Genomic DNA, 20,352 nt, shown 5'->3' with positions numbered 1-20,352 from the left:
AATGGAGATTAGGACACATGATGAGCTTATAGCTTCAGATGGGTTGTATGCAGAGCTTTTAATATGTGAAGAAGCAGCTAAACTACCAAAAAGGTAAATCCAGATGCTCTTAAACTCTTATATTATAGCAACTAAATTACAAAGTTATAGTTTACTTCTTATGAGTAATTTTTAATTTATGAAAAAACAATTAATGAGTTTATTTCATATCATTTTAGTATGCTTGCAAGAACCCACAACGAGACCTCAACATTCCAAATCGAAAAAGATTCCACCTTACAAGAACCATCATCTACCAAATTTACCAAATCGCCCTCACTTCAGCGAGCCTCTAACCTACACACAGCAAGATCTCCAGATTCCAATTACAACTCACACGGATCTCCAAAAAAACAATGGAAAATGGAACAGAAAAATAATAGATAGTGAAGTGAATAAAAGCATGGGCTTAGATTTAAATAACAAAATGGGATATGAGTGTCACAACTCTTAAGTTCAAAATAGTGAAACGATTAGATTAGATCATATTTATTATTTCAGTGGGAATAGAAAGTATGTAACCTTTTAGATCCCAATATATAACAGACACAAAATAAGAAGAATATGGGTGAGCACCTGCTTCTCAAGCTCCTTAACCCCCATCTCTGCATCCTGACAACTTTCTTCAGCAAACCTGAGCTGCACAATATAAATTCAACTATATATAATATATATATATATATATATATATATATATATATATACACACACACACACACACACATACATACATACATACATACATACATACATACATACATATATATATATATATATATATATATATATATATATATATATATATATATATATATATATATATAAAGAATACCATAATTAGAACCCACCTTCTCAAGGACATTGCCATTCTCTTCTTGTAGCATATCAAGTTGCATGAAATAGCACAAGTTAACGAATTGTACATCACTTAAGCTAAAACTGAAATTAAAGGGAACAAGAAAAGTAAAAATTTCCCAGATAGTGGCAGATGAAACGCTGAGGAGAGAATGAGGCAATCAAGGAGTCACAGATGAAAACAAGATGAAAGATGGAAACCTAGGAGGAATTGAGAAATTGTTTGATGTTTTGAGAGAGAGGGAGAGATAGATAGATAGATAGATAGAGAGAGAGAGAGAGAGAGAGAGGAAATAGAGAAATTGATCTCGAATCAGATGTATGAAAAAAAAACCTAGTCGATTTGAATGTCTCTGCAAACCTCCGGTGATTCACGTTCAACCCCAATGCCTTTGAGAATAATCTGAAAAGTACGCCTCCGAATTTCATGACTTGATTTGAGTACTCGATTTGAATGTCTCTGCAAACCTCCGGTAATTCCTCAGGCGGCGGAGGTGACGGAGCCATAAATGAAAAGAAAGTGTCTCTCTAGTTCAAGGCGGGGGAACTATACAAATCGTAATTGTTGTTATACACTAATGTACTCGAAAGACCCCTCGTGTAAAACCCTTTCTTCACCTCGTCATCTTGTTCGTGAAATCTACGAAATCCTTGAACCACCTCATCCATAACACTCACAGGAATCCCATGATTCACCACCTGAAAAATACCTAGGTTCGTGGAGGCTTCACGAATCATCTCCATCATCGATGCTCTATGGGTCGATTGAAGGTTTATGACCGGAATCTTGACATCAGCGGTGGATATATTGGGAGTGGTGTCCCGTGGGTGGAAGAAGATGGGATGGATTTTCCGGATTCCGGCATCGACGAGGCCTTTGACGTCGGTTTTTGTTTGGTCAAAAGCTTTGAGCTCTGATTGTCGATCGTAGCTTGAGCCGACTCAAGCAATGGTGGCAGCCATTTTCGTGAAGATGATCGTGTTATATATGCGAAGGTATACTCTAGAAATGTGAGTGAGGATCCTTGCAATTGTGGCCCTATAAATGTAAAGTGTTCGATTTCCAGTGAGAAATGAAGCGATAGAGATCGATCTATGGAGGATGTGGGTCGTTCTTTGAGGGATGAAAAAACCCTAGTTTCTTAGACTTTTTGAGGACGAGGTCTTCTAATTTTTAGATTCCCGCGAGGTATTAAGGAGGGGACACGATGTTTGATGAGATCGATAAGGAGGTCAGGAGTGGCAGAGAAGTGGATCGGAGAGGAGAGAGAAGGAGGGAGAGGGGAGAAGATGAAAGATAGAAAGAAGGTAAAAGACGGGTTTTCAAAATTTTGGGGATTTCGTTTTCCCCCTTTACTAAATGCGCGTTTTCATTAAAATTATTAAGAGACAGGTATAGAGGATGCACCTTTAAAATAAAGCGCCCTCCGTGTTTTTAATTTCTTTTCTTGAGACACTAATTTAAGGGCACACAATAATGCGTGACGTAAATCCTTAATTTTTTTTGAAGAGATGACACTTTTTTAATGTCACTCTCTTTTGCGTAACATAAAACAATGAGTGTCGTGGTTTGCGCCTCGTAAAAGGGTCTTTTTCTTGTAATGAACTTAAATAGATTGTAGTAACTCATACACAAAATACTCAACTAATGGGACCAAAAGGATACAAACTTCATGGCTAACTTAGATTAGATCTATGCATAGGTTCATCAAGTTCAAAGTTTTTTGCCTCACAGTGATGACAAATGGTAATGAGATTTTGGATCCAAAGAGTCCTACTCCTCAAAGATGATCTTCTCTTCTTCCTCTCTCCTTCAAGGTGACCAAAACACACAAAAAAGCTCAATAGTGCTAAAAAATGGATTAAGGTTTGTTTGGGGACGAAGGTAAGTTGGAGACTAATAAAAGAAGGTAGGTTGGGGACTTAAGGATCTTTAAATATGGTCCAAACTCTAAAAATTAGGGTTTGGGAATCACATACGCACGCCCCGCATACGATAGGTATGTCCCACGTACCTGAACTCGCCCCAAAAATTACAAAAATACCAATATAGGCCATTTTGCAAGCTTTCTCTTGCACAAGGACCAAAATACAATAATTCTTCATACTTAGGGTTAAAATTGAAAATACCTCGTCATTGGAATGTTACATGAGGTGAGGTGAGCTGCATAGGTGGGGAGTTCCTATCCGTAGAGCTAAGACACATTCGAGAGATATGATAATTAGCAAAGATAATAATAGTGTTGAAATTGATCAAATTCAAGACCACTTGTTTGTACGTTTTGAAATGAAAAACCTGGTTGAACCTAACTGTTTCCTCAGCTGAGAAATTGAGAAATCTAACAGTTAATTGTTATCTTAAAAAGGATGCACAATAAACCTGTTGCAACGCTTTTGATATGGGATGGTCAAAGCTATGAATACTCCCATGGAATCTTCTTTAAAGTGGGTCAAAAGTCAAGGAAAACCACTAAAAGATGTGACACTGTATCGTCAGATTGTTGGAAGTTTATTTTACTTGAGCGTCACCAGCCCGACGTCATTGCGCACTCCGTTGGAGTTATTTATCAGTTTATGTACCAACCATATGAGGGACACACACTTAGTTACAGCGAAACCAATACTCCTTTATGTAAAAGGCACTCAAACTTATGGTTTGATGTAGAAGCAATCTGCAAAGTTTTCTTTGAGTGGTTTAATTTGTGGATGCAGAGGTGACAGAGTATCAAGGCGTTCCACCATTAGGTTTTCTTTACAACTTGCTCCGCTGCAGTTTCATTGTGTAGTAAAAAGCAAAGCGCAGTTGCTCTTTCTAGGTATGAAGCTGAATACATGGCAACTACAACGGCTACTCAAGAATGTTTATGGCTAAAGAGACTGATTGACCGGTTCCTATTTTCTGTGACAATGAGAGTGCAATAAAACTTGCTGAAAATCCGGTGTTTCACGGACGCACGAACTACATTGACACTCTCATTTCCATTTTCTTCAAGAGAAGGTGTTACCTTGAGATATTGAGCTTAAGAAAGTATGGACGATAGATCAATTAGTTGCAGATATCTTTACTAAAACTCTCGTCATATATAACAAAATTTGAACCCTTTTGTAAACCTCTTGGTTTGGTTGACAGTGAATTTGCACGAAGGGGGAGTGTCAAAATTAGTGCAAATATGCTTTTAACTAAGTCTAAATTTGTTTCCTCTTTTTGGGTTCTGTTGAAATAAAGTAGGAGTTTTGAACTTTTGATACCTTCTTAGAGTCAACTTCATCCAGTATTTTTAGGGATTTTTCTTTAGTATAACTTGAAGCTTCCGTTAGCTTTAATTCTTGTTTGTTCTTTTACCATTCTACTGATTAATATATCCTCTATTGGTTGATAGCTTGTCTTTCTTCTTTTGCTTGATTCCTTATTGATTACAATAGAAAATATAATGCAAACTATGAATAAAACAAAAACATTTCTTGATATCCATTATTTTAAATCACGCGTCTGACCAAGTAATGCCTGTTTGCCCCCAATCACTTTGCGACACCTGGAGAGCTAACCAAACGGCGTAAGATGCATCCACAATATTATCACGACAACCCCTATTTGAGTCACACTCGTCGACCACCATAGCTCGTGCACTATTACCATTGTAATAAATATTAATATAATCAAAGCACCTTTCCCCTTTATTATACCACCTTGTCGATAATGCCACAATCAAAAAGTTATTCGAGTGGTATTCCCCGTCACACTCCGACGGCCCACCACCATCTCCGCCCTTCTCAAAGCTGTTGATTGTCATAATGGCCGGAGTACCGCCGGAGTCTAGAGCTGAGTGTTTGGTTAGACTGTAGTTTGAAGTTACGTTTTTGCCCCTTGATTGAGCGGTGGTGATAAGTAGGGAAAGTAGAACGAGAAGGATAACCGTGGGTGCCTTCATTTTTAGCCGGTTTTTATGCATGTTTTTGTTGAAGAAATTGAATATATAGTTAAAGGGTTTATTTATTTATTATAATTTTCTACCGAGCATCGTTATAATTTTGCCCAGTTGTGCGAGAAATGCAAGGCGTAAACGGATGGTTGACTTTTATTCCGTTAAATCTTAAAAAGAAATACAGGCAAAAAATATAAAAAATAGAGGTTGACTTTGTGTGGGAAGGTTGACGTTATCGTCAAATGATTGAAGAAATACAAGCGAAAAGCCGAAAAGCTAAATGAAAGACAAGAAAGCCTAAGTGTATTGATAAAAATCTTTTATGATACAAGTTTATAAGAAACAATTAGCAAATAAGAAGTTAGCTGTCAACAAGTTTATTTTATTGAAGTTGATTATTGCTCATTTATATACATACTAATTCACAACTCCCTGTGAACAGTAAATGTTTCTTATTGGTTGGTTTTTATTTTTTATTCTTTTTAAAAAAATTTCTTTTAATTTTTATACTTTTTTGGTTTTTTATGGTGAAAATGTCTGGTAACATGTCTTGCTGAAGCCACTTATACACGTGTTCCAGAAGCCAATAGGATTCAGATTAGTGCCCTGCCACCGTCACCGCTCTCACCTGCCACTTATCTATTAATTTTTTTTTACAGTTTTTCATCCACCGCTTCCTTCCTTCTAATGCTTTCATATTTTTTCTTTCTTCACGATCCCTTCCCTATCTGCTATTCGACTCACAGATTCCGCCAAAGTCGACGCCGGCGAGTCCGTGTCGACCACAGAAGATTCCGACGAGTCTGCCTCCACCACTGCAGAAGCAGGCAAGCCCTAATTTTGTGTAGCTCTACTTCAACTCCGGCCAGATCCATAACCAACGAGTCATTCTTCGATTCCGGATACATTCAACACCGGTAATGCCTAGGATGGGGCTTTCTAGCGATGCAACACCTCCACCAGGGTTTCTTTTGGTTTTGAATTTTCCGATTTTGAGATTATCTCAATTGTTGGTGTCAGGATCCGATTGCGAGAATTTGAGTAATTATTTTGATTTATGACTTTTACTTTGTATTCATGAACTAAATCAAAAGCTATGTTTGTTAGAAATGGTTTTCTATATTTGATTTCGATTGATGCGGTTATCATAAGAGTGTGAGCACCCTCGATGACTTCACCAGCAAAGAAAATTTGGATAAAATTTTCAGTATAAAAAGCACAAATGACCCTTTTGAATGGTCTTCCACCGCCGGGAACCCACCAACGACTTCCTTGCCATCGTCACCAGAAACCACCCGCCTGATCATATACCCGATTCACCAACAGCGACACCAACCAATTCCGCCTCTGTCCTTCCCTGTTGTTTCATGTTCGTCCTTCGATCTTATTTTAAGGTTTATGTATTGTTTCCTCCTCTGCTTCTGCTTCGTCTATGCACAGACGAACCCTTTCTTATCTCTAAACTTTCTCCATCTCTTAACTAATCTTGTCCTTCCCGTTTCAAACGGAAGAGAATAATCGCTTCAGGACTACGAATCGACAAAGTTTCAGCAATCGATTCAACACAGAACCATGGCCTCAACGGAATTTGGCAAACGGAAAAACGCCACGAGAAAGAACCGTGCCTGATACAAACACATTTATTTAGTTAACTGATTCTTATTTCCATTATGCATGCATTTAGATAGAGTCCACGTTTTCATTATTTCCCAGTGAAGAGTAGTTGTTTTAGTCCATGTCTTCCATTTCCTGCATGTTCCCATTTCCAGCTTAATTTTAGGACCTAGTTGCATATTTAAGTTGCTTGTAATCTATTGTTTCGGGTTACGAATGAAATCAGAAAAATTGTTCCAAAGTTGCTCTCCTTTTCCTGTTATGTTCTTAGGAGATCAGTCATCTCGAAATAGACTTTATCAATTGGTGCTTTCATCATTCGTTCTCATGACTCCCAAGTCAGAACACAACGGCTCCAACTCCGATAACCCTAAGGTCACCAACGCCGACAATCTAATTGCCGCCCTTCACGCCCACATGCTCCATATCGCTCAAATTACCACTGATACCAACGCCAAACTCGAAAAATTGATCCAAATCCTGACCGAACAACATGTTAATCAGCCTCCGCCGCCACCACCCCCACCGCCGCCACCCCCACCACACGTCCCGAATTAGACCCTCCGACCACCGAAAATTCTCCTGCCGACTTTTGACGGTTCCAATCCACTCGATTGGATTTTCCAAGACGAGAATTACTTCACATACTACACCATTCCACCGCCTCAACGACTTTCCTTAGTTGTCTTCTACTTTACCGGTGATGCTTTAAGCTGGTACAAACATCTTGCCAGCAAAAACCTTCTTGGCACTTGGCCTGAGTTCACCCGCGCACTTGAACTGCGTTTTGGCCCATCTACATATGAAAATCACCAAGCTACCTTGTTTAAGCTTCAACAGAACACCACTGTCTCCGCCTACCAAACCGAGTTTGAAAGAGTCAATAACCGGGTTATCGGTCTCTCTTCCGTATCCTTGTTTAACTACTTTATCTCCGGTTTACGCTCGACATTCAATCGGAGATTGCCATCCATAGCCCACAAACACTTCATGCCACTTATGGTCTCGCCAAATTAATTGAAGACAAGCTCCATGATAACTTTCTTCCTACTACTGGTACATCGGACCCATCATGTAACATCCCAAGTCAGAATCAAGAGTTCATGTTTCCTAGTGTAAATAAGGAAGGTCGACTCGGCGAGTCTCTAGGTAGACTCGGTGAGTCGAGTCGTAGTTCTGGTCACATGTTAAGTGACCAACTCGACGAGTCGGCAGATGGACTTTATATCCTTCACCCAGACCCATATTCCCCCAAAGAGTTCCAGGAGCCCTAATATCCGTGAGTGTGAGCTTGGAGAAGTGTTTGGAGCTTTAAGGAGTGAACTTTGTGAAGGGGGCTTGTAGATCAAGAGGCTAGCACCAAGGATTTCGTGTGAATCAAGAATCCACTCCAGTTTGGGCACGTTTTGGGAGGTATTAAGTTGTTATCTTAACCTTTTCTTCTAGAATCATTCATATGTGGAGGCTAGGGCTTTCCTTGGTTAAGGAATTTTATTACGGAAGCTAGATCTGAAGCTGAAACTTCAGATCTAAACCTCTTTTGAGTCCTAAGCCCATAAAGTTTCCAGTTCTTGCAAGGATGAGGCTCTCCTAAGGTGTAAAGCTCTATTGGAAGCCTAGTATGGTCATTTAGAGCCCCTAGAGCCTTGTATACACGTAAAGTTTGCAACTTTATGTGATAATCATGCCCTAGAAGCTTGGATCTACAATATGGAGCTGTTGCATGGCTTAGAAAGCAACTGTATGAATTAAGAACTGAAGCGACTCGGCGAGTCACATGGGTAAACTCGACGAGTTGTATGAAGATGGGCAGGAACTCGACGAGTTGAAAGAACAACTCGGTGAGTCGGGTCGCAAAACCCCGATCCCTTTCAGTTAAAGCCTTGGATTAGTGTTTCGGTTTGGATTAGTGTTTCGGTTGGGGACTCAGTGAGTTGGTCAGGATGGAACTTAGAGATCGTTGGACTCGGAGAGTCTTGGGGCGACTCGCGAGTTAAGTGTATTATGAGAGTTTTTTGGATAAGGGAACTCGGCGAGTCGACGGGGTGACTCGGCGAGTAGAGTCAACCAGGAAGGTTGACATTGACTTGGACCAAGGGTTGACCAGTTTGACTTCCAAGGGTATTTTGGTAATTAGTGGTGTTTATTGGTTTGTTTATTTGGTAATGATCAGTGGTGGAGCTCGTGCTGGTGGTCGGAGCAGCGTAGTCTTATTTTTTCAAGTCGGCAGTTACAGGTGAGTTATCCTGACTATATCGGCATGGTCTAAGGAACCAAGGCCGACCCTTTATCGGATGGGAATCTGGGTAGTTGTTTGTTATGTTATTGCTTTGCTATGTCTGTATCCTGGTAGTTAGGATGGTATATGTTAGAGACCTGGTTAAGGTCGGTATCCTGGAATATAGGATGATGTTATGTTAGTGACCGGTTAGGTCGGTATCCTGGTTAGGATGTTGCTATGTTATGTGATCTGCTATATCGGTTGATTAGTTGTGAATTGCTATATGATTATATGTTTATATGCACATGGTTGTTGGACTGGGTTTGGGTTGAGGCGAGTCCTGCTTTGTGCTGTAGGCCAACATACCCAGGGGGGACCGGTTAGACCAAAGGCCCAGCGAGCGGTCCAGATAGGCTGAAGGCCCCAAGAGGGCGGACCAGACGTGACGATGCTTGGAGAGTGGATCAGACAGACTGAAGGCCCAGTGCGGGAAGACCAGTCATACTATAGACTCAGAGAGTGGACCAGGAGGACTGAAGGCCCGGTGCGGGCGGACCAGTCATACTGTAGACTTAGAGAGTGGACCAAGCGGACTGAAGGCCCGGTGCGGGCGGACCAGTCATGTTGTAGACTTGGAGAGAGAGTGGACCGGGTGGACTGAAGGCCTGGTGTAGGCGGACCAGTCACAATTTAGACTCGATATGCATGGCTGTTCTGTTTATGATATGATATGTTATTTGTATGGTATTGTAGTTGGTATTTTGGGGGTAACTCACTAAGCTTTCGGACTTATAGTTTCAGTGTATTGTTTCAGGTACTTTAGGAGATCATGGCAATGAGAAGGAGTGATTGTACCACTCCTCATGTTTATAACTTATGTGATATGGTTCTGGGAAATACTCTGATGTTTAAACTATTTTGAAAACAAATGTATGAACTTAATGGTTTTGAATGAATTAAAATGTTTTAATTTGCTCGAATTTTACGGTGTTACAAGTTGGTATCTGAGCCTTGGTTTGAGTGAATTGAAGGAACATTCGTGTGAATCCAGTCTCAAATCAAGGAGAGATTTTCGAAAATAGTTTTCAAAATAAGTAAAGGAGGATGCAGAGGGTACGATCAGCCAGAGCCAGTAATTAGACCCCAAAATACCATACAAGTTATTTGATTATGTGTTATGTTAGAACAACATGCTAGTACTTGGCTAGGGATCTTCAGGGATTGCATGATAGAATTGCCTGATTATATGATGCCTGCTAGCCTAGGGTTTCCTTTGTATGAAATTGACATCATTACTGTAGTTACTTAGTGTATGCATCACGACCATATGTAATTAAGATCTTATAGCCTAAGAATGTTTGATTTGGCCTTATGTTCTCTTCTTATTTGATTGGGAGCTTAGGGTAGGATTTGATATTCGAAAGTCTATGTGGTCCAACGTTATGTATGGCTAGAATACACTAATGCTGCAGGGTTGGTGGAAGTTTCATGGATGGAAGGGTTGCGTGGGACCAGTAGGTCGGTTATGAGTTAGTGGTACTCCTTTAGGAGTGGGAATCGAGTGTTCATTATATGCTTTTGATAGGGTGTTGTGGTGATACTTGATACAAATATAGGTAGGTGTGGAAGGTAGTATGGGCTCGTACTACTGAAAGCACAGGACCCATACGTGTATCAAGGAAGTCCCAACCCCTAGGGTTTTGTTGGGAGCTAGTCCTCGGGGTTATTAAGAGGAATGCCTAATATTCTTGTGGCGTATTTGCAGTATGGCGATTACGAGACGTCTCGTGGCAGGATCCGGTTCGGGATCGGGATCAGGAGAGGGTGATCAGGGTGGATCGGTACCACCTGGGTTCGTTGGTCAGATGAGTACGGACAAGTTGGATGCTAGGATTCGTGAGATCATGCATGATGAGGTTGCTGCTATGTTCCGGGCCAAGTTGTCGGAGATGTTTGGGTCGATCAAGACCGCCATGGTTGAGTACTTGGATGAGCGCTATGCAGCTCTTGCAGAGGCGGCTGCCGCAACAGCTACATCGGCTGTAACAACGGCAGGGGGAGGAGCCGGTCGAGGTTTTCAGTATCGGGACTTCGATAATATGAAGCCCCCTACTTTCGATGGAGTTCAGGATCCAATCGTTGCTATGAGGTGGTTGTCAGACGTGGAGGGTTGTTTCTGCACGTGTTCAGGCCTTGCTATTAAGAGGGTGAGGTGTGCTCTGAACCTTTTGAGGCTCGGGGCAAACGATTAGTGGAGGTTGATTACAGGATCTTATTCGGATGCGCAGCGGGCCGCGATTACTTGGGATCAGTTTTGGGAGATGTTGAGTACTCATTATGTTCTGCGAGTTGAGAGAGAGGTTGGCTTAGGAGTTCCTGGAGCTGAAGCAAGATTCAGAGTCGGTGACGGAGATCACCAGGATGTTCACTGAGAGGTCGATGTTTTGCCCGAGTTTGCTTCGGAGCAGGCTCATATGTCCCGATATGTAACAGCCCAAAAATGCGAGCCAAAAATTTTGTTTTTAAAACATGTACTTAGCAAAACATTTAGAAATAAATCATTCAACGATCATTTCATTTCACAAAAGATGTTGCATAACGGAAAACATTGTCATATTCATAAAAGGGTCAGAGTACAATTTCCCAAGAAGATATCATAATGTGGAATACAAGCAGGTGTGTGATAGACCGCTACCGCGCCAGCTCCTTCCCCTTCAAAGAAGAGGTACCTGAAACCAAAACTGAAAACTGTAAGCACGAAGCTTAGTGAGTTCCCCTAATATACCACATAACATACAATCACATATCATACATACTGCTGGGCAATTCTGGGGTGCCCGACCTACCTGGTACGGCCATTCTGGGGTGCTGACCTACCCGTCGGTCCTAACAACCGACCCTCGGGGACTATTCCCCTCCTACTACCACTATCGCATATGATATATCATGCCAGCATATAACATATCATCACATACTGTCAGACATATCTGGGGTGTCTGACCTACCCTTCAGTCCTAACAACCGAACTCTACTACTATCACATATAACATATCAGGTAGTACCAAACCTAGATGATATCACAAAGACAATCATCTAACATACAACTCCTACTGGTGGGTCGGCATTGTGGCCGTAGACCCACCGCTACTGGAAGGTAACTCACCTCGAGATAGCTGCTGATCGGTGAGGAAATTGACTGTCTGCTGCTGCTGCCACTCCGGAAATCTTCAAACTATAATTCCCACAAAACACTCAGTCAAATACTGCTAACTGCCTTCAGGGTAAATTGACCATTTACCCTTAACAAGTCAAGTCACAGTCAACTGCTAGTTGACTAGACATAAGAAGGAAAACAAACATGATCTAATTTATACTACACTAAACAAGTCAAGAAAAGTACCCTCTAAGATTTAAATCAACATATTGCAACATAAAACTAATTTTTGGGCCTAAATTGTCAAATAAAAAAAAGTTGGGTTAAAATTGCCATTAACGGTTTTTCTTAAGGATCAAAAGAGTCAAAACAGTTACAATAAATGTTTTTATGAATATTATGCTCTTCAAAGGACTTGAAATGTAAATTGTAGCTTAATGGGCCAATTTTTGGGCTTTTCAGTCCACTAAGCCCAAAATTGCGAAAAACATGATTTTTAAGGGGTTGAAATGATAAATTCCTCAAAACAGGGGATGAAAAGTTAAACAAGACTATTTCAAGGGTTAAAATGCTTTTCTTTTCCAAAAAGGATCAAAAATGTAAAGTTTTTCGATTTTGGGCCAAAATTGTAAAGTTGCAAAAAGTTTGGGCTTTAACCGAAAAACACCTTTCTGGAAGGGCTGAAACTGCCAAAGAATAAGTTTTCAAATCATCATGCATATATTTACGGATCTTCACACTTTTATATAAACAATGGTCTTTCCAGAAAATATCGGATTTTCTGGGTTGTTTTCTTTCAAACTTCACAAAACATTTTCATATCAAACCTGCTTATGAACTCACTAACATTCTATTTGTTGACTGTTTTCAAAATAACTTGTATTCTCAGGTAATAGGTAAGCTGAGGAGTAGTACCATGTATGTTAGTGTGTTGTGCTTTTGAAAACTATCAAACATTTTATGTTATGTGTAATGTTAAAACAATGTACTTGATGTGAACAATGCCAGTTGTAATATATTGATGCATGGTGATGTTTGTGTTATGATTCATGTATATTCATTGTTATGATATTCAATTTAAGTCATGCGAGCCCTCAGACGTTTCCGCCGTCTGGTTCGGGGGTGTGACAAGACCGGAGGGTTTTGTGTGCTATGTGTATGTATGAGATTATGTGCAATGTGATATATGTATGCTATGTGATTGTATAGACCGGACCGGAGGGTCAAACGATATAGACCGGACCGAAGGGTCCAACGAGCTATGATCGAACCAGAGGGTCCAACGAGCTATGGGACTGGAGGGTCCTACCGAGACACATCGACCGGAGGGACGTACTGTAGCCTAGAGGGGCGTATGTGTTGTATGTGGTATTTAGGGAACTCACTAAGCATTTATGCTTACAGTTGTTGTGTTATGTGTTTCAGGTACTAGTGAGGACCGTGGATACAGTTGTTGGATATTGTTTTTGGTGATTGAAATTATGATTTAAAAATGAAAAATTGTTTTGAAAATTTACGTCATTACAGCAAAAAAAACTATTTATCGCTGCTGCTTTATACGAGCAGACATCTAGTAGACAATTAACTATAATAGGTATAATTTGATAAATTGGTTTAAATAAGTCATAAGCTATTTTAGATAGGCTAGAACCTACTAACTTATCACGAACCAAGATCTAATAAGAATGAAAATTTTAGTAGGAAGTTAATTATATATATATATATATATATATATATATATATATATATATGTATATATATATATATATATATATATATATATATATATTATATATATATATATATATATATATATATATATATATATATAGAGAGAGAGAGAGAGAGAGAGAGAGAGAAAGAGAGGTTCAGGTGTTTAAAGTAATTATTGTGTTATCGTATACATAAATGTGGGCCAATCAAAAAAATATATATATATATATATAAGGGTAATTTAGTAATATGATTAACAACTTCCAAAAATAATCCCTATAATCAGGGTATTGACTTTTAACCATAATTTCTCCAGGTTTTATATCTTTTTCTTTAAATGGCAACGTACTCCAATACCAATACCCCACCATCGCCCTTGACTTTCACCATCCTTCCAACGAAAAGATTCCGATTACGAACCCTAATCCCTCTTCCGATCCACCCTTCTTACCCCCTTTGATCCATCGATTTCTGTTCAAATCAATCAACCAACTTCTACCAATCAGGTTAGCTTACTCTCTTCTCTTTATTTGGCGTTTTTTTCTCTTCCGATGATCCATTTTTTTGTCCAGTTCGAGTTTCTCTGTTGGTTACGAGGTTTATTGCTTTACTTGTTTGATTGAATTATTTTTCTTTCTAGCTTTGTATTCGAGTGAATCGATGTTTGGTTAGATTCGATTTTTGATATAATGAAGTAACTTGAAGCTCTTTTTGAGTTAATTTTCACTTAGGGTTTTTTCATTCCGTTTTTGTTTGTTACAGGAATCGATAACTCAGCTTTATAATTCTAATTCAAGTGGAATTCGGGGGTTTGAGTGATATGGAGATCATTTGTGTTTCTTTTAAATTGTCTGATTGATGCGGCAAATGGATTGATTCAAATGGTGTGATTCATATTTCAATTTATGTTTTTTTTTCTCTGATTTGACACTTTATTTATGTGGATAGTGCAAGATCTAGACAAGGTTGAATTCTGAAAAAGGTATCAAGTATGTTTATGTAGATGATTCAATGGATGATATTGGTGAGATTCCAATTCTATTGGAATGGAATCACGCATTCCAATTCTCTTGGAATGGAATCATGAATTCCAATTCTGTTGGAATCACAGAAGTTGATGCTTGAAGAACGGACGACAAAATTGAAACGGACCACATTATTCTTTTAGAATGTATTAGTCGTTGTTACATTTTGATGTTTTCTTTCCTGTTTTGAAAGTTTTTTTTGGTTTTATTCTTTAACAATAAATATAATTCTTAACAATTGTTACCCGTATTCTATAAGAAATAATGTATTTTTCATTTTTATTCTTCAATTGATTGTTCAAGAATTTGTTATTTAACAAGAAGTTCTTAATGTCATGATTAAGAAATGGGTTCAAGAATATTTTTATTATTTATTGTTCAAGAATATTTTTGTTTTTGAGTAAATAATTAAATAAATAAACATATTCTGTCAGAATGTCCGAAATTAAAATAGTTATAATTCGTAAAATCAGATTTTTAAAATTAATAAAATTTATGATCCGTTAAAATATGCAATTTTCCTTTATTAAATCTATATTAATTGACTAAAATACCCTTGTAATTAAATTAGTTGATATATTTCAATTACATTTAATTCAATAATATATATTAATCCCTTTCTTAAAATAAGTAAAATTGATTGACCCACATTTATGCATACAATAACACAATAATTATTTTTAATATAATAACCTAGGCATATATATATATATATATATATATATATATATATATATATATATATATATATATATATATATATATATATATATATATATATATATATATATATATATATATATATATATATATATATATATATATCAAGGTTGTAGAAATCGCTCGGCGGTCGACTGACGATAAACAATTAATTGGACTAGGCGGGGATTAATCGGGGATCCTTAATTATAAATAAAATTATTTAAAAAATTAATATTCCCTAAAAAACTAAGTATTTGAAAATTTAAAATTTTAAAAATTTTAATTTAATATTTTAAAATTTGGAAGCTTAAATTTTTGAAAATTTAAAATTTTGGTGTAGTATTTGAAAATTAAATTTTTTTGAATGTTTAAAAAAACTCCCGCCTATGACCGCCAAGACCGCCAAGGGCCGCTAAGGACCACCAAGGCCGACTTTGACTGATTTTGACCAATTTCCGCCAAGCACCCTAATCATAATCGGTTTAAGACCGCCAAACGATTAATCGGCCGCCAATGCTGATTTTTGCAACACTGATATATATATATATATATATATATATATATATATATATATATATATATATATATATATATATATATATATATATATATATATATATATATATATATATATATATATATATATATATATATATATAGGAGTAGGATCAAATGAGAACACTAAAAAGGTTGAGAACACGAGAACAAATCTGGACCATTTAAATACTTAAATCTAAGGTCATTATTGAAAGGGGGTTTTATGAAAAATTCTTAAACTGTTGGCATTAAAATGTAACATTTAAATGGTTAAAAGGACATAACAGGAATTTCAACTTTACTATCTCCTATAATTTCTCACCCGTTCATATATTTCCTTTAATCTATTGTGTATATATTTCCACCTCTTCTTTTTAGGGTTTCATAAAACTCACGCCATCATCGATCTGGGCATCACCTACAACCCACCACGAAGATCTGTTTGCATCATCATTGGTCTCGGTAGGTGCAGCAAGGGCTGATCATGCAATTTTTGGTTGCTTCTCCTTCGATTCCGGTAGCATAAGCGAAGGGGAGGAGAACATTTGGCCTGATGGAGCAAGGCAAGCGGAAACATCAGCTCCGGTGAGGGTTTTCACCGTGGTGCTATGGTTAGTTCCGCCTCCTCATCGGGTCATCCATGCTTCATCTACTTCGAATCAATCCAACCGACTCACAATCGCTTCTTCCCCATATCTCTAGAGATCCCGATCAAAGAAAGGTACATTCGATTTGTTGCTGTTATTCGATTCAATTGCGTGTTTATATTCTGAAATTTGGTTTTTGATCCTAATAATCGACTTTCTATTTCCTGAATTTGCGGGTTGTTAGTCTCGATTGCGGAAATCTCTCTTAGTTTTTGTCTATAGATTTAAAATCTACATGTGATCAATCACATTGATAAACTATTCTTTCTAATCCTAATGTGATACATTCGTTTAAAAATCATATGAGAAAATTGCCTGGATGATTGAGCGCAGGAGAGATGGATCTAACATATGTGTTTTTTTTTTTTTATTTTAAAAAAAAGGCGATGAATTGTGCACATAAGGTGCTCGATAAAATGTCTATGAGAGCATTTTTGACTGGAATGATGGAAGGGATCTCGATGAGGCAGTTGCTTCGATTGGTAATGATTCTCTTCTCTTTTCTTTTTATTTTGACTGTAAATCAATGAAGTTTAATCAACTACATTTCTTTACTCGTATTTCTTTCTATTCATACATGAATCTAGCTATGGAATTAAGTTTTATGAACCACAAGATCTTATCGTGAAAACGTCTACTAAAAACCACAAGGTTTCTGCTATTTTGGTGTTCGGAGACTTCACTTCTGATCCTGGAAACAACTACATTCTGGCCCCTTTCAGGGGCAATTTCCCACCTTATGGGAGAGATTTTGCATACCAAAAAGCGACAACGAGGTGTACCAATGGAAAGAAACACAATCCTAATTTTTGAATTTTTTGGTAATAATTTCTTAAAGGGGGTGCGTGAATGGTTGTATTCATTTATGAATAGCATGTGTATTCATTTATGAATAACATTGTAGTTATGTTTGAATAGTTGTACTCATTTATGAATGTATTCATTTATGATAGAATGTGTATTAATTTATAAATAACAATGTATTCATTTGTGAATTGCAATGTATTCATGTGTGAATGACTGTATTTATTTATGTATATTAGTGTATTCATGTGAATGAGTGTATTTATTTATGATTAAAGGTATTCATTTTATGAAAAAATGATAATTTTTACATTTTTTTTTATTTTCAATTTATGAAAAATGCATTGAATTGTTTGTAATTTGATGTGTTTTCATTTATAATTGGAAGTGTATTGATTTGCGATTAGATTTCTATTCATTTTTTTTAAAAACAAAAACGTGAAATAGTAGAAAATAATATTTTTTTAAGATTTTCTTTTCAGATTTAAAATAAAAGGAAATATTAAATTTTTTAGGTGATTTTTTTGAAACGATCATAAATTATTTTTTGGAAAATCATAAAAAAATATTTATATATATTTTATTAACTAAAAGGAAATATTAATTTTGTTAGGTAATTAAAATCATTATCTCTAGATTTTAGGAAATCAATAATTAATATTTATATAAAGTTACTAATATATCGTTATAAAATGATCGGTCTAGAACTGTTTTCGTGTTCTCAACCTTTTAGGTGTTCTCATTTGATCCTCTCCCTATATATATATATATATATATATATATATATATATATATATATATATATATATATATAGCAAACCAACAAAATAAATTATCAGGTAAATCAAAAGTATGATGATTTATAAGAAAAAAAATTCTAAAAAAACACATTTATAATTCATTTTTAAGTAGTCAAGACACTTTTATGACAATTTTAGTAAATAACAATAAAAAACATCGAAAGAATGAATTATCAATATCTTTTTTTTTTTTGTGAATTATGTTATTTTTTATTCATTTAATGATTTATTTATTTTTTTCGTCAAAAAAATATACAGAAAAAAACTTATTTTCTTTTTACCAAAAATTTATTTCTTACCGGATCTATATGAAAATTATTAAAAGCTAATTATTTTAGTCAATAAGCAGTTTTAATTTTAATCTATGCATACATCAAAAACAACTTGTTAACAGTACCAAAAAGCTCATTATTCTAATAAAAGAATAGTTTACTATCATTTTGTCATGAGTCACTGTAATACACATTCTAATTAGTATTATGCCATGTGTCACTTTACCGCATCTCAATTTTAAATTTACCCCAATCAATGCAATAAATGTGGCTCAAGAAATCAAGATATAATTCCATAAAATCAGCATTCCGTTTTCGAAATATTATAAATAAAAACTATCAAAAACCTAATAAGTTAAATACTTTAAATGATTAGATGTATAAATTATGTAAATAAATATTTGTTTGCATGATTAATGATTGCTATTCTTATAGTCTCTATGTTGTTTTATTAATATCAACTAACCGTGTAGTACATAGGTTATCACCTAGTACAATAATATAATAACACGATAAGTTAATAAACACCTTAAATAAACACATCTCAAACACCCTTATTAATCCTCAAAACGAACGATTAGTTTGATCATTTATAACACAGTTGAATTCCCTTTCACAATAAGAAAAGTTAGCTAATTCGTTTTACTAATATTGTAGGTTACCTTATTGATTACACTTGGAATTATAGTTAATGCAAATAACGAATAAAAGTAGGATTTTATTTCATACCGGTACTGAAAAAGTAACCACAGCTTCCCCCCATTCACTTTGAGGCACCTGAAGTGCTTCCCAAACGGCTGTGGACGCCACCACAATATTATCAGGACAATTTTTTGAGCGACACTCGTCAATCACCTTAGCTTTTACACTTTTATCATGATAATATATTTTAATTACAAAAAAACACCCTTCCCCTTTATTATACCACCTGGAAGACAATGCCACGATCAACTCGCTATTCGAGTGGTACTTCCCGTCACAATCAGACGGCCTGCCACTATCTCCGCCCTTCTCAAAGCTGCTAATCGTCATCTGTGCCTGTGTAATATTGCCGGAAACAAGAAGTGAGCGTTTCTTGACATGTTGCTTGGAAGTTACGATTTTGTCCCTCGATTGAGCATTGGAGATAAGTATAATAAAGAGAACCAGAAAGAGGATGGTGGTTTGCTTCATTTAATCTTTAGTCTATGTTTGTTTGTTATGGTATATATTTCATTTTCATGTAACGAAATTGAATATATTGTGAAATGATTTTTTGTCGTGAGCATAGTTAGGTTCATGCATGCTTTCCGTCATTGTTGAAAATGCAAGCAAATAGACAAATTGAGGTGGAAGTTGCCTTCTTTCCAAAACGCGTTGAAGAAGAAAAAACCAAAAAAAAAAAACAAAAAACAAAAAAAATTGATAGTTGACAATCTCATTAAATTTTGGAAATTTAATTGTCTTTTACACCCGCAGGCAGCATTTTTACTTTAATTGTCTTTACGACCCTCTCCATTAACTGCATTACCCTTACTGATTCCATGGACCATGTATGCCTTCGTTTCCCTCTAAATCGATTTATCGTCTACTGTTCTTCATCATCAACAAAAGTACACTTCACATCAACCTCTGGATGAAAAATGGTGGTCCTCCATATGTTTGTTGGCAGAAAACAAGAGCATATATAGATATACTTCATATACTTGGAACTTTTTATCAATTTTCCACATAAATTCATACATAGTACATGGATATGAGTTTGACTTATATAGGTACACAAGCTCATAGCACATTTTAGTTTCTGTTAAATAGGTTAGTTTTGGTAATGATTGGTAGAATTATAGAAGATGATTTTTTTTCCTTTGAGAAATGGGGCTCTTTACCTAAGTCAACAATAATATTCATCATTAACCAATATACTGGTGGGTATTATATTATCATCACATCCAACCACTAAACCTATGATATAACTACTATAAATACACCATTCCATATCATTTTTTTTTTTAAAATTTAATTAGGGGTGTTCGCGGTGCGGTTTGATGCAGTTTGGTGTCAAAGCTG

General features: G+C 36.5%; 2 protein-coding genes across 3 annotated transcripts; both read right to left on the bottom strand.

Moving 5' to 3' along the window:
- Positions 1-4,376: 4,376 nt before the first annotated feature.
- On the bottom strand, positions 4,377-4,823 carry LOC111920229 (putative ripening-related protein 1). The gene has a single exon (XM_023915813.1). It carries the CDS (start codon positions 4,821-4,823, stop codon positions 4,377-4,379), a length of 447 nt encoding a protein of 148 aa, XP_023771581.1.
- A 6,375-nt stretch (positions 4,824-11,198) lies between these two features.
- LOC111920223 (putative ripening-related protein 2) lies at positions 11,199-19,550 on the bottom strand. Of its 2 annotated transcripts, XM_042900449.2 has the most exons (3): positions 19,036-19,550; positions 11,816-11,884; positions 11,199-11,381 (listed from the first exon to the last, which is right to left on the bottom strand). In XM_042900449.2, exons 1-3 carry the CDS (start codon positions 19,477-19,479, stop codon positions 11,367-11,369), a joined length of 528 nt encoding a protein of 175 aa, XP_042756383.1. In that variant the 5' UTR covers positions 19,480-19,550; the 3' UTR covers positions 11,199-11,366. The 2 variants fall into 2 exon arrangements, with proteins under 2 accessions (XP_042756383.1, XP_052625570.1); XM_052769610.1 differs by lacking the exon at positions 11,816-11,884 and having other exon boundaries at positions 19,036-19,544.
- Between the last annotated feature and the right edge of the window lie 802 nt (positions 19,551-20,352).

The sequence above is a fragment of the Lactuca sativa genome, chromosome 3 (genome assembly GCF_002870075.4).
Source record: "Lactuca sativa cultivar Salinas chromosome 3, Lsat_Salinas_v11, whole genome shotgun sequence".
In the NCBI taxonomy this organism is placed as follows: domain Eukaryota; kingdom Viridiplantae; phylum Streptophyta; class Magnoliopsida; order Asterales; family Asteraceae; genus Lactuca; species Lactuca sativa.
The sequence above is the reverse complement of the archived record's forward strand: the minus strand, read 5'-3'. Positions and strand labels throughout refer to the sequence as shown.